Source organism: Neodiprion virginianus, chromosome 6, assembly GCF_021901495.1.
Source record: "Neodiprion virginianus isolate iyNeoVirg1 chromosome 6, iyNeoVirg1.1, whole genome shotgun sequence".
NCBI lineage: Eukaryota > Metazoa > Arthropoda > Insecta > Hymenoptera > Diprionidae > Neodiprion > Neodiprion virginianus.
The window spans coordinates 28,907,164-28,931,991 of record NC_060882.1 but is presented as its reverse complement, the minus strand read 5'-3'; the positions used below and the strand labels follow the sequence as shown (position 1 = coordinate 28,931,991).

General features: G+C 39.0%; 1 protein-coding gene across 8 annotated transcripts in view; it reads left to right on the top strand.

Annotated features, from left to right (window-relative positions):
• Positions 1 to 24,828, top strand: part of LOC124307929 (segmentation protein cap'n'collar) — a 123,018-nt gene that overhangs the window by 15,224 nt on the left and 82,966 nt on the right. Inside the window, exon 1 of one of the 8 annotated variants that reach the window (XM_046770126.1) lies at positions 6,326 to 6,455. The exons of 5 other annotated variants lie outside the window; for them this stretch is intronic. In XM_046770126.1, coding sequence (XP_046626082.1) covers positions 6,405 to 6,455 — 51 coding nt within the window. In that variant the 5' untranslated portion in view covers positions 6,326 to 6,404. Of the gene's footprint in view, positions 1 to 6,325; positions 6,495 to 15,534; positions 15,673 to 24,828 lie in introns of those variants that run through there. 2 more of the 8 variants (XM_046770125.1, XM_046770127.1) reach the window with 2 other exon arrangements.

The following is a 24,828-nucleotide window of genomic DNA, read 5'->3' as shown; positions in this document are numbered from 1 at the left end:
TAGTTGCCCGACCATGACCTTCGTCTGTCCGTAGATACCGTGCGCATCTGTTTCGTCTAAACATTCGCCCGGATGGATAATCAATTTAGCAATTTCGTTGCCGAGCCGCCCTCGTGATTTCCTCCCTTCCTCCCTGCCTCACTCCGCACTCTCCAATCTGCTCGAATTGTATCCTTTTTGCATCGTCAGAACTCGTTATACGCACACGATGCAAGACTTGATACGCGTACAGCGGATGAAAAGAGATTGTAACGGATAGAAAAAAAGACTCTCCGATCGTAGAGGATGATAATTGATACCGGCTGCGAATTTATCTATTTATTTATTTATTTATTTATTTTTTTACTCCACATCTCTTCTCTTTCTCGACATCTTTTAGCATTTTTCTCTACATCATAATTTACGATTCTCGCATTCTTGGCCGCAGCGAAACCTGCAATTCTTCTATCAGCTGAGAAAATCTTTTTTAAATTCGTTATGATGTGTGCATGAGATTATACCTGTAAATCATCCGGCGGTGACGCACGTAATATGCCTCTACGGTGGGGGAGGAAAATGTTTTTATGACTCACCTTTGTAGATCTCTAATCGGAAATTTTATTCTATTTTTCATTCTCAATTTTAGCTTAATTTTTTTGTTTGTTTTTAAGTCTGTGTCTTTTAAACCGTCAAACGTTTATTGCATTCGTTTCCCCGTGACGAAACTATCGTTAATCTAACTTGCAGTATTTTTCCGAAATATTATTTACTGCTAGAGAAACAGACAAATTTAAAACAACGCAGAGCGAGACAGAGGATGATGGAAAACTACAATTCTGATATAAATCGCTATATCTCATATCCTGAAAATGAAATATCTGGAATATTTTATTGCGACAGGAGGATCGGTTTAAAAAAATAAATAAATAAAGCATTATTTCAATAGCGCGACGACTAATTTCGCACACTGTATTATTCTTGTTACTCGTTACGAAATCCTCTGTAAGAACGAAAAGAAGAAATCGCAAAAACCTTGAATTTACATGACGCGATGTACGAGAACCACGTAAGAAAAAAATAAAAAAAAAAAGAATAAAGAAACGAGAGGAAGAAGGAAGAAATTGGCTAGGTGGCCAACGGCCGGCTGGCTGACCGGTTGATTCGATAAGCTGATGATATCTATAATAGACTCGTTGTTGCAGCGCGAATAAGCGATCGACGAGACGAAGCGAGGAACTTTAACGTATAAACATGCAAAATGGTAGAAATAGTCAAATTGTTTTCTCGCTCTTCGCGTCTATTCCAATCGACCTTGAATGCTCTGCAGAAGTAAAAAAGCTCCTTCCCACCGCCTTCTCTCTCTTGATCTCTCCTTGCAGCGAGAAAATAAACTCCCAACACGCCTTGCGTCCACATATCCGCAGCTACGGTGCGTGAAATATATGTACAGTCCGCGCGATAAATGTTCTAAACACCGACAGGAATGCACTGCGCATAAGCTAGGGAATTATTTTCTAGGGAATTTTCTTACGAAATTCGTTACGCATATTTTTCACCGTCTATTTCTAACCACCGCATTCAGCAATCGAGTGCAGTTATTAATCCAGGCCTATTTGTGTACGTCCGTAATTATGTTACAGTGAATTACATAATTATATCGTTTGTAGAAATCGTTAAATAAACATGGCACAAATCTGCTTAACGACATCTCTTTTAACGTATTGGAACAGTTAAAACCGGTCACCGTTTAAACGTATTCCGTGACCCTTATCTTTCCGTAGGAGTGGGAATCCGGTGAAAATCTCGCTCACGATCTTCGAACCGAACCTTTTACAGGTTTCGAAATCTATTTTTTATCGGTGATTTACTTTATCAAACGCCCTCGAGCAACAATTTCAAACGCGTATACGTGTTTTCAGTAAAATTCACCGTTATATTCCTAAATGTTATGTGCATAATTATTCCTTTTATCTACCACTGGTCAATCAAAGTCCAGTAGTCGCCACTTTTTTCTTCGCTCGGAGAACGTGCACATAAATTTGTACACGGACACCATGATTGCCGATTACAGCATAATCGACCCGGTTATTAATAATCGTGACGTCTGTCCGCAGTCAGTTTTCATTTCTATACCGCGCGTACATATTATATATCGAAATTACCAAACTCTGCATCTTGGAGTCCGCGTATTACACGCACTACAGCATCGTCCGCGTTATGCCGCGATTATACTAGACAGGTACCCGAATTTGTTTGCCTGCAGCGTAATTACGTACACGAAAGTCAAGGACCTCCTAATGACGTTGCCCACGGTGATTATCTTGCTTGGCCCCGTTTATTATTGTAATTTTCATGGTTAGCGCAAATCGGAGAATCGTCGGATTCGTCATTTTATACCTTTTTTTTTTTTTTTTTTTTCTTTTAATTTTCTTGTTTTCCGAAGATTATCACACATGCCCATTGACGTGCATTAGTTTAAATACCGACGACGCCGCGCTTTCTTTGGGCATTGAGATTAACGATATGGATACGAGGCGCTCTCCGACGGATTGACGCCGTTGTCGATAATTATCGTGCCTCTCTAACACTACTGGAATCCTTCTTCCGTTCAAGGCGAGCGACTACCTTACGCGCGGACTGAATAAATTAGCGTTTACGCCGCGCGCGGTTCAACTTGAAGGAAGTAACGCGATTCGAGATGTTGTAAGAAGATTCGGCAAGCCGTGAAACCCGGCTATCACAGGACCCTGACTCCGTATTAAAGTCCCAATTTACCAAATCATCTCGCTCTGTGTTCTCCGCTACCGGCGTTGTTCGGAGTCTCGAGGTTTCTCACGCGCCAGAAAAATTTTTAAACCACAGGGATAAACGTGTACGCCGCCGTGACTTTGTTCGTTTGCCTCCGTACTTAACGCGTGACGTGGAAGCGTGCATCGGGAAATATAAGTGAATTTTGAATTCTGATGTCGCTGGACACTCTGTAACACAATTCCTGAAAAATGGACTGCTGATCTCCGAGGGTGGGGAATTCGTGATTGTCGATTGAAAATTTCAAGAGCACCGCAGGCTACCGATTATCGTTTGAATTTCTTGTACAACACGATATCTAAATCGCTTTTCTTTCAATTGTCACTTGTAACAAAGTTTCAAAGTAGCGCGGTCGACATCTCCTCTCGATTTAGGTGCCTACGAGCACTGCATGCACGCAGCTTGATCTTGACCGCGACGTTCCAAATATAGTTTCACGCATTCTCGCGCCGGCTAAACGATGCAGCCTGGAAGCGACCTTTTCTAGAAAACTTTTCCCGAAACACAGGGACGGTCCGATACTGCGGCAAGTATTCCTCATCTACTTTTTATCTACTAGGTGTCCGGCTAGTTGACCCTGGAGAATATCGGTTCATGGATCGTCCGTAGAGTCGATTGGGGGTCAAGGCCCGTAAATTGGACTACATTACTGTCGTTTCCTTTACAATGATCGAAGACGCACGGCGTTAGATCGAGTTATTTGTATAAAAAAAACGGCCGTACGGACCCGCATAAAAATTTCGGAATCGAAAGCAGGGGCTCTTCTATTGTGCGAATTGGAGTCCACCTGGCCTGCAAATAACGGCAACCGGCTCGGTTGTACATCGAGAGACCATTTGAAAAATAATCACGTCCCAGAGCGACGTCGCACGGACGCGTCGATAAACGATCCTGTACTCACTGTCGCCAAACAACTTGATTAAAGAGTAGAACGCGGGCGTTCCGATATATGGCGTAACTGTAAACTGGATCAAATGTACGCTGCCAAGCGTAGGCGACAAACTTTTCGGTATCAGAGTCGACTGACATTGCTCGTCCATTGCCAATTACCGCAACGTCGATGCGCCGTTGAATTTGACCCGACATTGTATCTCCGTGTGCAACCTAGTCGCGAATCAACGTCGACCAGACCGATCTATGCAGAGGCTTCGTAACCGAGTTACGGTCCACTGTGTACGCGGTAGGTTATACGTTGCTGGATAAATTTAGCGAGCTTGTTGTTGTCATGTTTTTCGTAGCGCTGCGGGCCGACTATCGTCTAATCTAGGAACCGAGCTCGCCGTTGAACACATCTAGATAAGATCCTGGCCGATTGTTAAGCAAGACCCATCTCGCAAGTGTCGCGTTCTTTCGTGCTTCGTAGGTGAACCGTGAATACGCGACATGCCGCGAGGCGGTGGGCAAAGGTACACCGACGTGCATACATACCTACGTCAGTTTCTGTCCACGTGGCGAATTCGCGGAGACACGTATGCCAAGAAAAGCGCTGACTCCGCTCTGACAGGGTCGCGTGAGAGACAACGAGAGAGTATAATTGCTACGCAGAGACAGTTTTGGCGGAGATTTGGCGAGGACGCAATTTCAAATTTATTCCAACTGAAAATTGTCGAAAACTTTTATTCCACTCCCTCGAATTTCGGAAATTGCTGATTAGCGAATAGCACCGGCTGCACGTCGGTTGTGGGTGGGTGATTTATTAGCGCCTGTCAGACAACAAGGCTCACATTTAACGTACCAATTGTTATCGTAGGTCAGTATATATTATTTCGTAGAGACGCGGTCGTCGGTATGTAAGATAAGAGAGAAATTATAACACCGTTGAACGCGGCAGGATTTGAAGGGGGATAAGATAACCGGGGTGACTTTCGTTTGAATTGATAAACGTTGAGCTGGTACGTTGCCAAGGAAAAAAAGAAACACGCTATTTTCAATTCGGTAAAACGTGCATCTATCCGGTCGTGTTCGCCGCGAAGAAAAACAAGTTTCACCAACTGCCGCGCTCTTCTCTATTGCATTATTGAATATTGCATTAACGTTGCTTCCTTACGCACGTTCGGTCTATATGTTAAAAGTATGCATAATCGCTTCTTCGACGACCCTTGAACGCCGCTGCTTACTCGCCAATGAATTCGCAATTGTAATGAGCTGTAGAGGACTGGGTACAGGGAAATAAATGCCTATGCCACATGGCTGTGGGTATAATAACGCGTGGCGGGGTAAAAATTGTTACAAGGTTGGACTGAATTGCCCGGTCGGTTGTGGGCAAGGAAAGCAACGCCGTGTGAGCGATCGCGTCTTGTCAAGTAGATAACTGAGATATGGCAGCTGGGAATATTGTCTCGTATACTACATATATGGATGAAGAAGATACGTGACGTGAGTCGCGGTGCCAAACGGTGTGATGTTCAAAAAACAGACGAACAAGAAGAAGGAGGAGAAGAAGAAGAAGAATAAGAAGAAGAAGAAGCAAAGAGGGCAAACCGATAAATATACACCGATTACACCGAAATCATTTCAATTTCAAATCAGCCAGCGAATAATGGGTGTAAAATATATTTATGTATGATCGCGCCGAATCGAAACACACTGATTTCTTCGAACGCCGAATTTCAAATCCGACAGCCGCGACGATCCGATAACGTGACTTTGTACCGTAATTAAGAAACCTGACGAAGGTCGAGCTGCTGGATATTACGAAGTTTCAGATTCGTGAAAATTACCATTTTCGAAAAGTTCTTCAACCGTGTAACGAAACAGTTTCTCACGAGGTGTGTCTTGAGGTCCGATAAAAACACATCCAAGCTAATATTATTTACCTTTCGAAAATCTGTTCTTCGTTCTCGCTTCGCAATTTTTTCTGGCAAATGCACGCAAGAGTCGTGTACCCATTTCTCACGTTAGTCAGGGTTAAAGTATTCATATTTAGAAACACGGTATCGCATCCTCGAGGAAAACCGGCGCCATCTTCTTTGTGGCGGAAAAAGTCTGTACCAGGAAAAAAAAAAATAAATAAAATCGCGGCGTTGATTTTTAAGCGGCGAATCGATTGACCCCAACGTCGACTTGTCACTCGACCACCTATCCGCGTCATTCTCGTGGAAAACAATGTTGCCGTCACCGAAGGAGCCGGCTTGGAATAATTTCCATAAATCAGCATTGTACGCAGACGTTAGCGGCTAACTCTGGATCGGTCAAGTCAACCGATTCGACCCGAAGACCGTCGACGGGAAATGCGGCCTAGAAACAGCGATGGAAAGACTTTTGTCGAAGACCGACGTCCGAGCGGCGTACCGGCGTTGTTATCGCAGTGTCGCGGTGTCGCTCTTCGAACGGTTTTCCGCAGGATTCTACGTCGCGTTACTCGTAGGATCTCCTCTCTCGACGAACGATCGTCGCGATTAGGCTAGACTCGATTTCGCCGATAGTGGTGGTGGAAGTGTCGGTGGAGAGGTGGTGTGATGGTGGAGACGGAGGTCGACGCAGTGCAGCTCACCTTTGTGCCAATGACTATCAGTGACGGCGGATAGATATCGGTTCATGCAAAACCATCCCGCGTCATCCGTCGTTCGGCGTCGATCGGCCGGGTTCCAAGATTGATTGAACACGTTAAACGGCCAATGGGACGCAAGAGGAACAAAATGATGATCTCGGTCTTCGTTCCTGACGATGTATGCGATATATGCCAAATATTAAGCCGTTCGCCAACGGTAAACCTACCTACCTTATTTCGTCTTCGTCATCTTTCAGAACTTGCGAATTATTCGCAGCTCTGTTTTGGTACTTTGTAATCCATGACTCGACTCTTTTCGTGACATCTTGTCACATGGGTTTGATAATCGCGACTTTACCTTACGAGGCTGAAGTTGGCAACGTTACTCCAACGACTCGTGTTTAGAAAAATCGTTACTTCGCAATCTTGGGATTGTCTAAAATTCAGCTAGTACATCGTAACGAAGAAGATATGTTTATATTTTGAAAAGCACTCGCCTCGGATAATCCTTCTAAAATTATACAAACGAATTATTCCGTGACGTTTCGTTACGTTTACGTCACCAACTTCGGCCTTGTTTCACCTTGTACGCTTCTTTCGAAAACGAAATCACCTGCACGTTTGGTTTGTTCAGCTGTTAGTGGAAAGTGCCCGTGTCGCTGGGAAAGGGAAAAAAAAGTCTATAGTGGAAAAGGAAAGCTCTGTACGGCCTTTCAATCTTTGTAGAACTAGAATAAGAATTGAATTCATTTTTCAACGTTAAAATTTGATTTTCAAGCGTGTAATAATTGATACGAAAAAGTCCAAGATCCAAGGATCAAACTGCAGGACGGTGTAAGTAAGGCCGTCCTCACAGCCGTGGATTTTACAGGTCTCTCGTTGTCAGAAATTTTGTAATATTGTCCAACGAACAAAATTCGTACAAAAAGCGTAGTTTCGATCTTTTCGTGCAATTTATATACGATCATTCAAAATTTCGTCACAAAATTACGTACAGCGAAATATCGTTATTTTTATATCGAGCTCGAAATCGACTAAACACCCATTTTTTCTTTCTGCTTCTGTTCCAGGTACGTATGTAACACGTTATCATTATAAGTTCGCCTCAATCGGTGCCAGTCTATAACGTAAGAGACGTCAGGCTCTCCCCTCCTCCTTCATCTCCGCGATGTATTCATCGGAATCGGGTATGTACGCTATTCACCTCCAGTCAGTAAAATTCCCTCAAATAATTCCCAGACCTCCAAGTCCGTGCGAATCCACGTCACAGCCGTAATACGAGTTCGTTACCTAAGCTCGCAATAAGACAGCCGTCGTTACTTGTTTGGTGCCGGCTGCTCTGCAGGCAAAACAATCCGTTACGCAGTTCCCCTTCGGTGATTAAATTTACCTAATTCACCGATCAAAATATCTCCCTTCCTCTTTCTCTGTTGTCGAGATGTTACGTTTCGAGCTAGACGAGAGAGCAGACGGATTAATTAAGAAAAATTAGCTTTGGAAAACTCATGAATATTGCGTCGATCGACGAAGAAGCATTTCTTTTTTTTTTTTTTATTTTGCTATCAAGCAATTCACGAGGTTGCTTTGGCAGTTTGTTTTTTTTTCTTTCCTTTTTCAATTGACAAAAATTACATTTATCGTTTCTCGTTGTGAAAAAACTTTTCCAGTTGGATTGGTAAGTAAGGCTGTGATGTTTCTGTAGGTGAAACTGCGTATTTGGACTCAAAATTAGTGTTTTTCATTCAGTGTTTAAAAACAAAAAAAAAGCATTCCGAAAGAAGAAAATGACAGTTTGTTCCATCTCGCCGTTTGAGAGAATGGTCAACAATTCGTCAACTTCGAGGGCTCAGAACTGTACGAATGCGCGGAAAGTATAACTTTCTATTGTCACAATCGGATTCCTTGACCTGAAAAATACTTAAACTACATTCTTTCCTCGAGATGCTGGACCGATCGTGTCTGTACATTAAATACCGTGGTAGATGAAACTTGACTTTTTCATTTTTGTAAAGCATACGTAGTATACATCTTTGTTGCCGGTTACATCATTCGATTATTACTTCACTATTATCCATTGTCTTTGAAGATATGACAGAAACGATACTTGTTAATTAAATAACTCGAGTTATCTGCCTTCTAGTTGAAACAAAAATTCTTGCTTCTTTGACGCAGTTTTCAAAGCTCGATGCAATGTGTGTGCGTTGCTTATCGTCGTTGTGTGAGATGGCGTTGCCTTACAATTTACAATGTCGCAACCCGGCTACTCAACTGCAGCCTTGGGGTTTATCAATTTTAGAAATAAATTAAAATTCAGTTATCAGTTCAACCGCTCGATGTTTGTAACGCGTTCAAAATAAATTGTGAAACTAATCCAGCGCCTAGCCTTTACGTATCGTATAATATATAGTTATAGCGTATAGCGCTGTCACGCTGCCTAGTCAGCCGTCGCTTTGTCTATTATTTACACAATTCCGTACTCACTGCGCAATTTCACGAGATTCAACGTCGTCTCGACATCCGTGCAAACTAAATTTCCCAATTTAGCATGCCTCTTTTCCTCGTTTCATCCCATTCTCTTCACCGAGTATAAATCATCCCTACTATCACCCGATATAACGTTTCATCCCCCCGCCTGTAATGAAAAACTACATTTATACTGGACATGGTTTGAGCCCTGAGGAGATGAAAATTTCCCTGTCATCACGCTTTCAGTGTTCTACGTACATATACAATATAATATATGCGTGCACGCAGTGCACCAAGTTTTAAATTTTCATCGGTTTCATTTTTGTATAATTTGATTACAACTATCGTTCTCTGATCCTTCGATTAAGAAAAAAACATCGGTACAAGTGTCCGTCTTACAGGTGTATCTAAACTTTACCCCGTAAATAAATGGCGACAATAATTATTTCGTTACGTATCGCATATTTGGTACGAGCAAGAGGAAAGTAGCGGATGAATCAGCGAAGGACGCGTGGGCGATTTAGCAGTTATAGTTATGGTATCTTCTCTCCTGCCTTTCTTTGCAGGGAATTTCGGATGATTGCTTTTCTCTGTCTCTGCGAGTAAACCGCGAAGGAGGCGAGAAAGGACTTTGTTCTCACGTTCTATTTTCAAATCGAGTGAAGATAATTTCCTACGTTCCTATTTACATGCGCCTATCTTATATTTATGTTTATATACATGCATATGTATAATTGTATATACGTATACGCGATAATGTAACGTATAGGTATAATAACAACACGCGACATGCACCACGATGCTTGCTTGACGCGTCTGCAGCAATGCGGCGATAAATTTGTCAATCTCTCATAAACAAATGTATTATAAATTTACGAACTTTAATTCGCTTGTCTCATCAGCAACCGAGACGGCTTTGTGCTTCACATGCACCGCATTGAAGTTAGCGACTTTGTCGTGATGATTCGTGACGAGGAAAAGCCGTTATTTAGCGGTTTTCGAATTGCCTGAAATTCGGTAAACCGTAATGAAACAAAAGACACTCGTATTTCGAAATCTTGGTTCTTTGAAAATCATTGTAAAATTAAGAAAATAATTATTATCTTCCCCCCAATGTTTCGTTGCGATAACGTTACTTGTAACTTCAACCTCGTGCTTATGCAACGTTATTATTTATATGTATGTAACGGACGCGTATGGCCGCGTATATAATACGCATTACATTCGATATACGTTCAAGTTACAGTAAATTCGTTGAGATTACGCTGTGCGCAAAGATGATGATAATATCTTGCCAAGCCTTTATGTATGTACCGTTCCTACCTGGTTTTTTTTCCTCATTTTTCTGTATAATATCGGATGTATTATACGACGGAATAATTCAACAGAGCTCGTAACGATTATACACGTTTACTTTATGACGTACGTTATGCCCATTAAGGAATGCTACATGCGGCGAAAATTCGTGTGTTGTTGTTGCTGCTACTGCTGTAATTATTTATTAAAATTTTTATACACGCAATATGTGCGGACGATTCGCGCTAAATCTTGATTCGTGATATGCAAAGATTTTTTTTTTTAATTTATACTCATCTATAGAGTACAATAAGTTACATCTTGTAACGGTATGATTATTATGTTTATTCGAATTTCTTTCTTATTTCAAAGCCGGAAGAAATTTAGAGAGAAAAGAGATAAAGAATCAAATCGTATAACAGGAATAAAAATATTTTTCAATCAATATCATTTTACACATCTTGATTTTAACGCGTTATGCGTTCATTTAATGTTTCCTTCCTGCATGGATTTATTGAGACTTAAATTCAGTACTTTTTCCGCAAAATAAAAGACTTCTTAATCATCCGATCGTTGAGTCAAGAAATTGGGTCGACTCGATTCCTAATGCCGAGTATCTTTCTTTCGATACATTGCTAAATGTGGTAGAATTCGAGGATAAAAACGAATATACCTCGGCGCTAAGAATTATTTCGAATCGTCTCGCCTGTCTCTGCAAAGTTTAACGTCGCGAATGCAATGACTGTAAAAATAGCCACATATAACGTATATAGATAGATATTCTGCAGCAGCAGCAATACACAGAGATTCTCAAATTACTTTTTTTTTCCTCATTTATTTCTTTAGTATTCGTTTTTTCTTTCGCGGAGCAACAAACCGCTGACCTTTCTCCATATATATATATATACATTTGTAAAATTGTAAAAAATAATATGCGCGCGGAAACGAGATACTCGAAAAAGTAAATCATCTTCGCAAATATAAACTATAACGCATCTGTAACAAAGAGAGTATGTATATGTATAATGTAATGCATGTATAGCAGTGCAGTCCGAAACCGCGAACGATACGATCATCCGGTATAAATAGGCAAAGGATAAAAATTTATTTCAACAACTATATCTATAATCCGAGCTCCCCGGTATGGACCGACCTTCCTTCCTCTACGCGCTATCATCCGTCGTCGGTCATACACAGAATATGACGTAATGTGGGACCGACCGCGGTTTCACGATGACCTACACGAGTCATTTATACACAAGTTGAAACAACAAACATGCAGCAATTAATTAATTGCAAGCGTGTAGCAACTTGCAAGCTATACGCGCATGTATCGTTTTTCGCAAAATTCTCTCGTCACTTTATTCGTCCGCTTACTAAGCTTGAGCATTTCAACAGATCGTTAATTCGTACGAATTCTTAATCGTCGGTCAGGTATGATTTTTATGTTCAAAGATGGATATACGCGGATGTGAATTTTCAACGCGAATATATACACACGTATGCACGTGTGTGTGAAAGATTTTACGCTTAAAGCACTGCGGCGAGCTACAGGGTCATTGACTCGATCGTTCGCGCGGGTTTCTTTACCGCGTTAATAAATATATACACATAGCAGACACGTTGGTATATCCATCGAACTGTGATGGTATCCAGCGATATAAGCAGCAGTTTTAAACCGATGACACTAATTCGAGAGCCTTCCTCCTACGGCCGCGCATCGATATCTTACCTAATTCGTTTCTTTATCTTTTATTTTATCTACTTATATATATATATATATATAATACTAAAATTCAATGAACAAAGTGAAAAACAAAAAGTAGACTGCTAGTTTTACGTCATTATCTTGTTTCTTCGAAAGCACGCGGCCATGCTAAAAAACAAACGAAATAGCCAATGCTAACGGTTTCTTTTTTTCTTCTTCTTTCTATCCAATTGACCCGATGTGTTTATCCATTTTTGTAGCTTCGCGATTAATCTCCGATATTTTGTACCGACCGAACGTCGTTCTGATGAAATATTTTCAACAATTTCTAAATCCCGGCTTACTCACTCGTCGAATAACCTTAATTTTCTCCGTCGGTAAAAACTACGATATATCCTTGATCGTTAAGGAAAATTGCCACAGTAGATAAAAAAAGCCTTCGACTTGTGAACGAGAGCGATCGAAGATAATGCAATTAGTCAGAGCATGAAAAGAGATGTAGAAACGAGCGGAAAGATCTTGGAGATAATTTCTTGATGGTTGGTTTTCTTTTTGAAATTCTCCTCCTCACCAAATGTCGGTAAAACAGAGGGTCTGCGTATTAACCTCACTTACTCAATCGGTAAAAAGCCTTTTTGTCTCGTCCCCGTTTGCACCGTCGGTAATAAAGAACGCAATCGAATCGCGCTACCTGCCCTTACCCAGCGGTAAAACTGCGCGAGGTTTTCGTTTCTTAATTGAAAGAGGAAAATTTACGAAAGAACGCCGGCAAACCTGGTTCACTTACGCAGATAGGCCGCACCTACGGGCGAATTAGTCCCTCCTTTGTGTCAGCCGTCATCATTAAAATACCTGCATCCACGTGCCTTTGGAACCACTGATTTGGATATTTCAATGTTTGCGGTTATCACGAAATATCCGCAATACGTAATTGAGTTTGCGAATCCTGTTCCAGAACTCGACTCGTAGCTGTAATTTTTAATTTTTTTTTTTTTTTTTAATTTTAATATTCATTATTTTTTTTCTCTCTCTCTCTCTCTCGCTCCAAAAATGTATATCATCGTCGTCTTAGCTGCTTTAAAACGTTCGCTATATTGACAAATTTCTCGAGCTATGTTTGACGATCCATTCGCAATGCTCTTAACCGTGCAAGCAACTACTTTCCGGCATATGTATATATTCATGAAAGTTTGCGCAGCACTGTACGTGGTTGTCACTTTTTTCATTTCATAGAGAACATACGGATATTGTCGAAAACGAAAACAATAAGGACAATTTTCAATGTTATAATATGCGATTCGTTAATTATCATCGCAAATGAATTCTTGGTTAATGCAATTTACCGACATTTTGAATAATTACAATTATACGTGTATATTTTATACAAATAGTTGGACACTAGACATCAATCAGGAATAAAAAATTGTAAAACTTTCAGACTCCTCAAAAAATTTCGACGTCAAAATTACGCCGAAACAAATTCTGTCCGCGAAATTCAATAACAAAATCTTAAAATCATTCGAAATATCACAGACTCGCGTGTTGATTTTTCATTTTCCGATTTCAATCTTCTCATAATATGTGGATACGTGGATACAATATATAATTAGATATTAATTTCTATAATATATATCGCCGGCAATTATAACGCAATTAACCCAAAACTTGTGCTATTTTCTACCAGACGTTGATTGTTTCCGTTTCATTTGACGTTTTTACGAATTCTCTTCTGCGAATACGATCTTCTCGTTAGCGGTTAAACCGTTAAGGTATCCTGTACGCCAACGCGTACTTCCGCAAACACAATACAGCTTATTACACACCGATATCAACGTGCCCTCTTAGATAGACGTACAATGTAGGCACGTGATGCGGTATATCCGTAATTAAGAAATTAAAATTTATACATCGATACTCGCGCCTTTGTGTGTCCGTGCGTTTGGCACACAAGGCTGCATATTAGATTTTTTACGTTATATTACGTTGTTTAGATTACGTAACCGCCGGTTACGTAAGAACCTTGAAGGTATAGCACAGTAAGTAACAAGTGACTCTTTGGGAGTCGCAGACCATGGTATACGGATTGGCCCTCTATTCACTGATCCAGAGTAATTTCATCTCACGCATCGGTTTGGCAGAAGAAAAACAAGAAGAAAATCGTCGCGAATAACAACGGTATACTGTGCGATAATTCGAAGCAGTAAAATGATCATTTAAAAAAACAAAACAAGTGGAACACATCAAGAATAAACCTAAACCGTCGAATTGAAAATGAGTAAAATTGGAATCGAGACGTGTGACGAACACATTACCTACTTACAAAAAGATACATACTTACAATTAGATATTTAAACAAGTTCACGTTTACGTACAGAATGTACAACGCGCGCATGTTTGACGAGTTTATAAATTTAGTTTATTGACTAATATACAAACTCGCGCGCTGCTCGCAGGGTGATTAATCACGGCGCCAAGCCATACATTGCACGATAGATGTTGTACATACCTGCGAGTATGTATATTGTATATACGTACGTACGCGTGTATAAGTTGACGCGGGAATATATGACCCCGAGGTTCAAGAACTAGACGGTAAAAACATCCTCTTATCTATGTTCCTACAGCTAATTGCCATGCTCCTCGCGTTCCTATGTACCGATCGTAATGGTATGTATATTTATATGGGGCATTCCGTGACATCGTGATCAAGATTTTACGTCGACGTCTCCGATTGACTTTATAATATTTTTTACGCGACGAAAAATGGTATAGCAATTTTTTTCAAAATTTTTCAACCCAGCGTATCCGAGGTATGGTTTAAAAACTTGAAATAAAAACCCCGCATTTTTGACATAAAAATGAACATATGTTCATTCCTACGTTTCGACAACACTTTCGGTATATATCTTATTGTAAATGGAAAATAGTTGGATTTCAAGGTTGTGTAATTCGTCTAGATTGCCTGGTACGATGATGTGAATTTTTTCTCAGATACCTAGTAGCACTAAAAATTTTTTTCAACATTACTACGATTACACCAAAAAAACACACTAAGAATGTGTCCAAAACACCTGCATTTTAAATGGTGAAATCCGACCCCTTTGGGGCACGGGTTAGAGTTGATGTAAAAACTTTAAAAAAATTGTAGAATTATTTTTGACTTATTTGGAACCGATTTGGTGGGCGTGCCGGTCGAAATTCAAAAACGACCATTTTAACACGATATTCGTACGACGAACGGATACCCAAGTTTCAAGTACGAAAATATCAGTGCGAACAATGCCGAGAAACGTAGATGAGGAGAACCGGATCGTCGGTTTCGAAAATTGTCAATCCTCCCCACTGTTGACATCGCTCTCTGTCTCTGTTTCCAGAGCCACGATGTCAAACCCTGGGCGATATCTTGCGAGTAAATTCATAACTAAACGAGGCGACGGCAACCAAGTAGATACACGCTCGTTATCTCGCCGCACGCGCTCGCGCACATTCTTCGTTAGTTGCTTTCAAAACTCCAAGTGCCAAGTTACAAAGCTCTTACGTTAGCCGTGTCCAAGTGTCGCGAAACTCCTGCTGTCCCCGTGATCCCTAACTTTCCTCGATGTGAATCAGGTCAAATGTAACCGGAAGGGAAAAAAACCACCGACCCCCAATCCCCTCCCCCCCGACCACCCCCCATCCCCCACCCCGCGCGTCCTTTGAACTTGAAAAAAAAAATAAAAAAAAAAAAGACACACGTTGAGTGAATTTAACGATTCGATAAGTGACGATATTATGTAATTTTTTTTTTTTTTTCATTTTTTTTTTTCACCACGCGAAGGTGAAATACATATTTTATGTGTACAAATATACACACACGCAGCACGTTATATATTGGATATAAAATAACATCCGGCACAGAAGCCTCTGCGGCAACTCCTTTACTTAGGTGAGTGAACAAAAAGTTATCGATGCGCGTATTGATAATCATTCGACAAGGCCAATTTCATGGATATTTACGAATTGTGTGTTTAATTGTTACAACTTCCAACTTTGCACGCTGTGTTGTCATTTTTATTTTTTACTTTTTTCATTCTTCTTTTTTAATCTTGTACTTTTCACTTTTACTCGAAACATTTCGAGAAGAACGAAGAGTACGGTGTGAAAAATTCATCGCAAATCGTAATAACTATCAGACTGCTTGTACGAGTGTAAATTATATCTACATATAATACCAAACGTAATCATCCGTACATGAATGCACGATAACGTAGATACTGTACACATACACATATCAAAGCTGCGCAATATTTGCCGTAAGATATGTAATTGTATATATATACGCATACAACCGCGGATGCATTTGTTATATTATATTATTAGGCATTGTTAAATAAATATATACGGATCCGTTTAATTTACAGTCGCCGAAGTTATATTCCGTGTCAAGAAATGTATGCATAGGTAAAAAATGGTAAAGAAAATCTATGCGAAAATTTTGTCTTAAAAATTTTCTCTATTTATTTGTTTATAAATCGCCGTAGGAAAATTTTGTCGATGCACGTAAATCGTAATCACGATACAAGGCGCCGGACGTAAAATTGCACGGCAGGTAACGCTGCCAATTTTTCGCGCCCATCTTCCGCATCATACTTTACGTGTGTGTAAAGTTGTCGGCGTTTGTGTTGTCCTGTGACGTCACACACACACGACCGTCGCTCTAACCGCGTATTATCTCTGTCTTTATTCACTGATACTGGACATCTTAAGTGGCATACATATATGTACGAATGTTGTACTCGTGCGTGCAAAACGCCCCTGCGTTGGAATCTCTGTAAACAACTTTATAGACTATAATCGGCGCAGGACTGCAATTATTTTACCGACTGGATATTGAAATGACATATGCTCGGTAAAGTTAATTGTTTACAATCGTAGGTATATAAATTACGTTCGTTCGTTTGGTCCACATACGCGGTTATCGGTATTGGCTTTGCGGAATAACAATTTTTATAACGCGTTGCGCAAGTTGCGATCGGAAATCAAGTACTTGTTGGATTGCATGTGAATGTAGCGATGAAATTGATGGATAATAATAATTTACCAGAATTTTTTCAACCCCGTTTTCAGTTTTCACAAACCTTTTTGCAACGTATGCACATACACGCGCTGAATTTAAAAATGTATAACCTAATATTTCAGGTAACTTTAAATTTGGCATTTGAGAACTTTCGCACATGGTCGTATTTACTAATTAGCAAATTGGTGCATTTGAGTCTGAGCAGCGCGGTTGACACCTGAGAAATTTACTTACCTTTTTTTTGGTGCCGATATCGCGGTTGTCGTCGTACAGAATTTGTGAGAAAGTGTATCGATTTGTCCTGTCTAATTTTTAATTTCTTTTATTTTATTTTTTTTTCGTGTTTTTTTCTAAGGACGTCACGATTTTTCCAAAATTCTCCTTCGCCCCTCCAATTTATCGATAAAATACGTGATATTTATCTAAGTCGGTCAACCGATACTCTCGTCGTTTCAACTGCTTAATAATTACATGGCCAGTGAAAATTCCAAAGACGAAAAGTGGGAAAAGATTTAATCATTGGTCGTTTGTTATTGGATGTAGATATTTATCTAGCTGAAACGATTTAGAAACGAAACGTGCTTTTTAAAGAAAATAATTCTTAACACGTATCTACGAAGATCGTAGCCCAAAATTATTTTTGTTACAGAATACTCCAACGTATTGTTTTCCAGTTAAAGGTTAACAGATTCATTCAATTCTTTTTCCAACTTTTTCCCATTCAAAATTCTGAAAGGTAATACTACGATAAGTTTACACCAAAACCCACTTGAAAAGATCATCTTCGAATTCATCATCATCGGGGATTTATTCGGAGAAACAAAAAAGGAAGAGAATCGAACAAAAAAAAAAAAACCCAAAACCAGTTTTCCAACGCCGGTGACGAGTTTCGCATAAATCACGCGAAACACTGTACAAAACTTCGTGCTCGTCACGTGAGAATATGAAATATTTCTCGGACTATAGCACCCATCTGTTATATCCTGCCGACTGCGATCGTCGACTGTGCAAATTACAGCCACGATCCGTTATCTGCGGCTATCCCATTTTTTATTTTTTTTTTTTTGTCCTTACCTCCGGCATACAATTAACTCCGATGCTTATGGTAAAAAAGATGTAAAATTATTTCAACATCAGGAGGCAGCGTTTCGATTCATCTTTTCTTTTATTTTCGTTTCTTTTTTATTTTACAATATTATACGAGCGAACGCTTGTGTGCGCAAAAGATATACAATACCAGAGATAATTCATATGTTCCAAGTTCAAGGCTTTTCAAACGCGTCAATATTTTTCTCCCGATTTATGAAAGGAACGTTCTTAAAGTACAGTGAAAAATACAGGAAAACCCAAGTGTTTTTTTGAATCATCGTTTGTTATGGGCGTTGAAGCGATCGAGCCTAAAGAAAATTCAATTCTACCGTTTTACGCGTTCGTCATGATCGTTGGGACACGTTATTTAATCGGAGATTGGTGATAAGATTGTAAAATTGACGGGCCCCAAATCGTTTTTCTCGAGATAATCGTTTCACTGCGTACACATACATATACATACATGTATGCAGTATGTGTGATATGTGTTTATACACAATACGTATATTCATAAATCTACACGGACTTTTAATTATTTTTAAATATTTAAGGAAGAAACAACGACAAAATATAAGATTTTTCTTTCCTCTCATATTTGTGTTTAATTACGAGCAAAGTTGAAATATTTCACCCGACACTCAAAATACAACTAAAAAACTTGACTTCAATTTTATCTCTGCGAATTTCCGCGAGCAATAATTTTGATCTTTCTCTTTTCTCACAGTATAATAACCCTCGGATATTATTGTTCGCAAAGAATGTGCAGGTATCCCGAACACCCGTGTTTGGAGAAAGAGGGGATTTTTTAAATTTATTTTATTTTTTTTCATACTTTGCAAAATAACAGGAACAGATTAAAAAAATTTTCTCAAGTATTTTCAATCGCTCTTTGCTTATATGCAGTAAACTGGTGCGGCCGCAGACCAAAGGACGTGTCCTTCCTTGGTTTTATGCATTATTCATACAATACACGTACGTTGTGTACGATATGTTATATTATTCTTGGTAGAAGTGACGATGACGAATCGTGGTTACGTATGTCGGCTTTGCGGGGAAAATTGCAGTGATTTCGAAACTGCGTTGGATTGGCGTTGCCCGTAAACGATCCTGTACAATTATTGTCCCGTGACAAATATCGTGCCGCCTTCCATTTTCTGAAAGCATTATACTTTTCTCTCAACCTATCGATGGACACTGTCGATAAACCACGACGACTCGACTACTTATAGTCCTACCGTGCCCACCTACGGCTAATTGATAAAACCTTTTATGGTAAACAGTCGAATATAATACATTTATAAATTGTCTTCGATTTTAACATATTGCACCGAGTTAACGAGAACAACTTGATCAACCGGTTTGGTATTAATACGGACAAATGTTTAAAAAATGTTGCGAGAAGATGTTTGAAATTTTTTATGTGTAAAACGGTAATTCTTATAATCGAGCTGATAGTCGTTATCCGATTTTGAACGTCGTTTTGACCAGTTTCTATAATTTAACCGCGTCTCGCGGGGTATTTCCTTAGATTTCTAGTACGGGCTGATTTTGTGAATCTCAGCTTGATAATGTTCGTTCGCAGACACGTGTGAGGTACACATTATACAGAAATTATGACAATCCGGCCATTGGGAAAAAGGTAAACACTTCGCACGTGTCCCGCGGCTAGCGATTATTTATGCGTTAGTATTAACAAGACGAATAAGGCAAAGTGAGAAAGTAAAAAAGAAATAGAAATAACCAAATTAATCGCAACTTTGAACAAACCTGTCCGACATGAGCGAAAAAGAGAAAAGATGACGATAATTGCCAGTGAACAAAAAAGACTCCGTTCTCTTATGTACGCAATTTGTATGCGAAAAGGCAGAATACGCGAATTGAAATGTCACTTATCGTGTATATTGTATACGCGTTATTAGGGTGTTTCAGAAAAAAATAATTTGCGATTTTCCACCATAGAACCCCCTGAAAAGTTTCAGGTACAAAGAAAGGTTCTAGCAAAATAACGAGCGTTTTACGTTATGTGGAAGATCACGCTCGGCTGATTTTTCACTTTGATACAGTTTTTTGATACGTATGAAGAATCGTGAATGAATTTTTATACTTTTTTTTATTGCTCACATCAATCATAACATCAATTGACGTTACTAAGAAAACCCACACTGGTAATATCAAGTCTCCATTTGACGTTTGAGAACTCTATCTGACGACTTTTTTTATTGTTAATTAAATCTCATTAAATAGTTGGAATTTAATGTGAAATTTTAATTCAGGTGGATAAGGTTTCCGGTTGACATATCGTTATGGATCGAGATCTTTGGATTGAATATGAATGACAGGAAAGTAATAATAGTTGAAGTGCTGCGACGTGTTTCTTCGCAACTTCAAAAAATTTTTTAAAAAAACGGTGAAAAATCAAACGAACGCGATCTTCCGCATAACGTGGAACGCTAATGTATTTACAGAATATTTCTTTTCGCGTAAACAAACTTTTCAGGGGGTGCCACGGTGGAAAATCGCAAATTATTTTTTTCCCGAACACCGTAACATCTTATAAATATTATACCCCCACCCCCCACTCACGGACAGTTCTCAAATTGTTCGTCCTCGTTCATCGCCCTGATACGATTATACGATGCAGTATAATTTTGTAAAGAAGTCCTGCCTCTGTCCTGCCTCCGACAAGCATAAGTTTGATAATTACGAGCGTGAAAGACGTTGGGCATGTGTGTGCACGGTTATATTGTACACCTAAAATTGTAAATAGCAAATGCCTGTGTACACTGTAGGCCACGCTACACTACACACCACATGACAGTCCGTCGTTCCATGCATGTTGACGAACAAACATCGTATGAATTCTCACTTGCGTAATTGCGATAATGATATAGAACTACGTGTCACCGCGTTTTTTATTTTTACATTTTATTTTTTAATTTTTCTTTTCCAAATCTCCTTTTAATTTATCTTCCTTGATTTTATTATTTTTTTTTCTATTTTTCATCTTCTTCTTCCACTCCACACCCAAATTTCGTTACGTTCGCGAACAAAAATTAATGTCCATGGTTCAGAGTTCTCGTTACAGGCTTATTAATTCACATCTCCAATATTTCAGGTGTCTCGACGCTCCGTTTTATGACGCCGTTGAAAATTTTTTTCTTTTACCTTCGACTCCCCCCTACCGTTATCTGATCGCGACGGATGTATATTTGCAAACCATAGATAAACGCCGAGTCTTCGTTCTAGTATTTCAATACAAAACAGTTCGTGCATTTTTTTTCTTTTTTTTTTCTATTTCATTTATCTTAATTCCCTCATTTTTCATCGCTCTAACGCAGCTGGCGAATTTCGAGAGTTGAAATAAAATTGTAGCTCTGAAAATTATAAGGAATCTCATTTTACAGAGATTTATTTTACGCGCATCTTATTATATAGATATACAGATAAATTTTGAATCCAAGGAGGAAAGCAATTGTAAAAATTTTCAATCGGTGAGACTGCTGAGAAAAAATTCTGCTAATGTTGAAGAACCTGTATGTACAGAATGTTTTTTTTTTTGTTTATTTTCAACCGTTGCGTAACTTCTTATTTCGTTTCGGATTGTCAAACAAAATAATCTCCTACTAGTATGTATGCGGTTATTACATAATCTGTAGTAATCACAAAATCTCCTAGGCATAAATAATTTCCTAGAGCTGTAATTTATCATTCGATTACTCGAATGAAAACCTTGATGATCGTCGACCAATGATCTTGAGGATCAATTGAATGTTGCGCATAAATTTGAGATATCACGTCCCTCTCGCTCTAATTAGTTCGTTCCCTTCGTGATTTGTTTGATGCGGTAAAATCTTGCTACATATCAGTTCGTTAGAGCGTAAATACGCGATGTAAGTTAACTTTACAGTGCACAGGGAACAACCTTGAAACTTACGAAATGAAAGCAATTAGGACCGTTATAACAGACAGCTGTAACGCACTGTACATTATTATACATACAATGCACTGTAAGAAACTAGTAAAGGTATTTGTGGAAAAAGAAAAAAAAAAAAAAAGAACGAAAGATGGATGGAAAAGATGGAAAAGAAGGAAAAGGAGCCTGTAAACTAAACTAAATTTTTTATCTCTGATCTTAAGCCCATTGCATTAGACATATGCGTATAACGACGCTCGCGCCTACGCATTGTTTCCGATTATTTGTTGGTTGTAAAACCGTTATATTTTCCACACTAGATAGTTTCGAAGTGGAAATTTTACTCCGCCTAGTACCTAATTATACCAGGGCCTTATATGTCGTAAAGTGGTTCGGTAATTGCCGAGTCTCTGTTGGATCGCATCGTTAGCTCAAGCGTACAGGAGAGGTTGTTTTTCTTCGGAGCGTAATCGACGGGCCGCATAAAACCGGCCGATTTCAAAATTCTGTAATGTAGCGGGAAAATATTCTCTTATCGGATTCCCATTTGGTTAGAACGGTGCAAAGCACCGGTGGCTTTAACTTGGGAACATCAACTTAAAAATTTCATTTCTAACGATAAGAAGGTTTTAAAACCATTACCTCTTTTACCCGTATTTTCTGTATTACAAACGTGTAATCGTAAAACGGCTACGTGCTATTTGTCAGGAATTCTTTAATGTTCTTGTTGTTTCTAGAATTTCTCATTCAATTCAAAGTCGCAGCTTTATTCAATGGGCCCGATATTTCACACCTTTCTAATAACCCTGCTTGTTCGGTGTATGAAGGACCAATTCTGGAAACGTTGTTCAAATCGCTTCGATCATACTTGTATGGATTTATATGCAACGTTATAGGTAAACGTAACGAGTAATTCTAAAATATCCTTTATAATTTTTACCCTTCTCGCGTATTATTCAAGTATATTTAAATATAATGATGTCAGAAGTAAAGTTGACGTTGTACGTATGTTATATGTATGACATTAAAATTTTGCCAACGGAAGATATGATGTCAACAAATTATTGAACACGTCGCAAATGCGGTTGCGGTTTTTCCGTTTTTCTCGTTACCCGCAACAGCATGCCGGAAGAAAGGTTCTACGGAAGATTGTGTGAGGTTACAATAAACGATCATGCTAACAATAAGATTACAGTAAGATTGAAAAAGTCGAGAACTTTTTACTTTGCGCGTAATTGCCACAAAAACAACTATTTTCATATCTTCGAATCGTTCTAAAAATCGAGTAAATTAAAAATGAAAAACGGCGCGTCCAATTCGAATAAACTTAACACCACCGTAAATTTTCACATCTTTTTCTTCATTCGGTACAGTCTGCATATTGTTTGTTGAGTAATATTGTAATATCTATACGCTTAGTCACGATAGCGGGAAAGGTGACGATGTGTTACGTATTTGCCTAACCGATTAGCATCGATTTCAGCCCGATATCGCCGATGCCTCGATGCATAGCTTCCGGCAGTATATCTCTAGACTTGTTGAAATCTTATACGTACCTATTGCAATAGCCTCCCTCAAAATCTAATTTTCAAACTGCAGAATGAATCCTACTCATATTCAAAAACGACGGTTTAACTTTATACACGTATGTATAATGCAAATACAACTGTATTATATATATATGTATAAAATAGTGTTCGACTTCCTTGATGAAAATTTATTATTTCCCGTACTATGATATCATATACAACAGGGCTCTGCTTCGTGCCGCTGCTGTTACGATGGTTGAAATAAATAAAGCGTTAGTACGTATCAGGACGTATCATTGCCCAAATCGCAAGTATTACGTCAACAAATCGTTTCAGCCTCCAACTCCCATCAACTATACTTTTGAACCAGTAATTTAATAAGTTATCTAATAATGACGAACATACGTACACGTATCTCTGTAGCTAAAATAAATACGTGTGCGTGTGTGTATACGTATATATGTACATTTCATGTATTATTTGCACCTGTCTTAGATCATCTATGTAGGTATATTTGTTACCTGATCGTTGCACAAGCGGATATGCGAAGAAAAAAAAAAAGATGTATAAAATATAATTTTTTACTGAAAATTATGATGTACAAGAAAAAACCTGCCGTCGGCCGGTTTTCAATGACTCATAAATATGTATATATTGATAAACACATATATAAATACTTTATTGGTATACATGTAGGTTGTAAAACTTGTAAAAAGTTAATTCTAGCCCACGATACACGTGTTTGTAACGAGAAGATTGATTACAAGCGTATAAGAAAGTACCATTCTTATCTGCGTCAATTTAATCTCGAGATAATCGTACGTGTATACTGTCTGCGCTTCTAGTCTAGGGTTAAAAACTTGATCGCGCTAAACTGTCGCCGCTTAAAGACGTAACCTAATTTTCTTGACACCTCTGTCACGCCACAGGCACAATTACCCAATTGTAAAATTAGCCGCCCAAGCCTTTTAATTAATTTGACGACTGCAGGATGGTTATAAAAAACAAAAAAAAATCACTTCCCAACATTGTTGTTTTTAAAAAAAAGTAGTGGAAAATTTGCCACCGTCTATGAGGCGAACATCAGTCGCCGCAACGGCTCTTTCATCGTGTCTCGCGATTCCATTCTTGCTGATTGTCGAGAAGCGGGAAATGCCTGCGGGCGGTAAGGTAGAGATTTACCATCGGTAAAACGAAACGACGTACAGCTGGTACAGTAACACCTGGCGCATCGAAATTTAATGGTTCTTATATTTTCTAGCTATCATTGTCGGTGGCGCCAGTGTGAAACTCCCAACGAGATCATTTACTTAAACTATATTTTGCTTATTATTTAATTTAATTCGTTTCGTACCGAATAAAATAATCCCCCCCACCCCCTCTCAATTGCCGAGTGTTTCAGTTGAAAAATTAAACTGTGATCATGGACCAAATCGTTGTTTTGTATTTTTTTTTTTTTTACATAATTAGTCGTTCACTTCATTAGTTTATCAC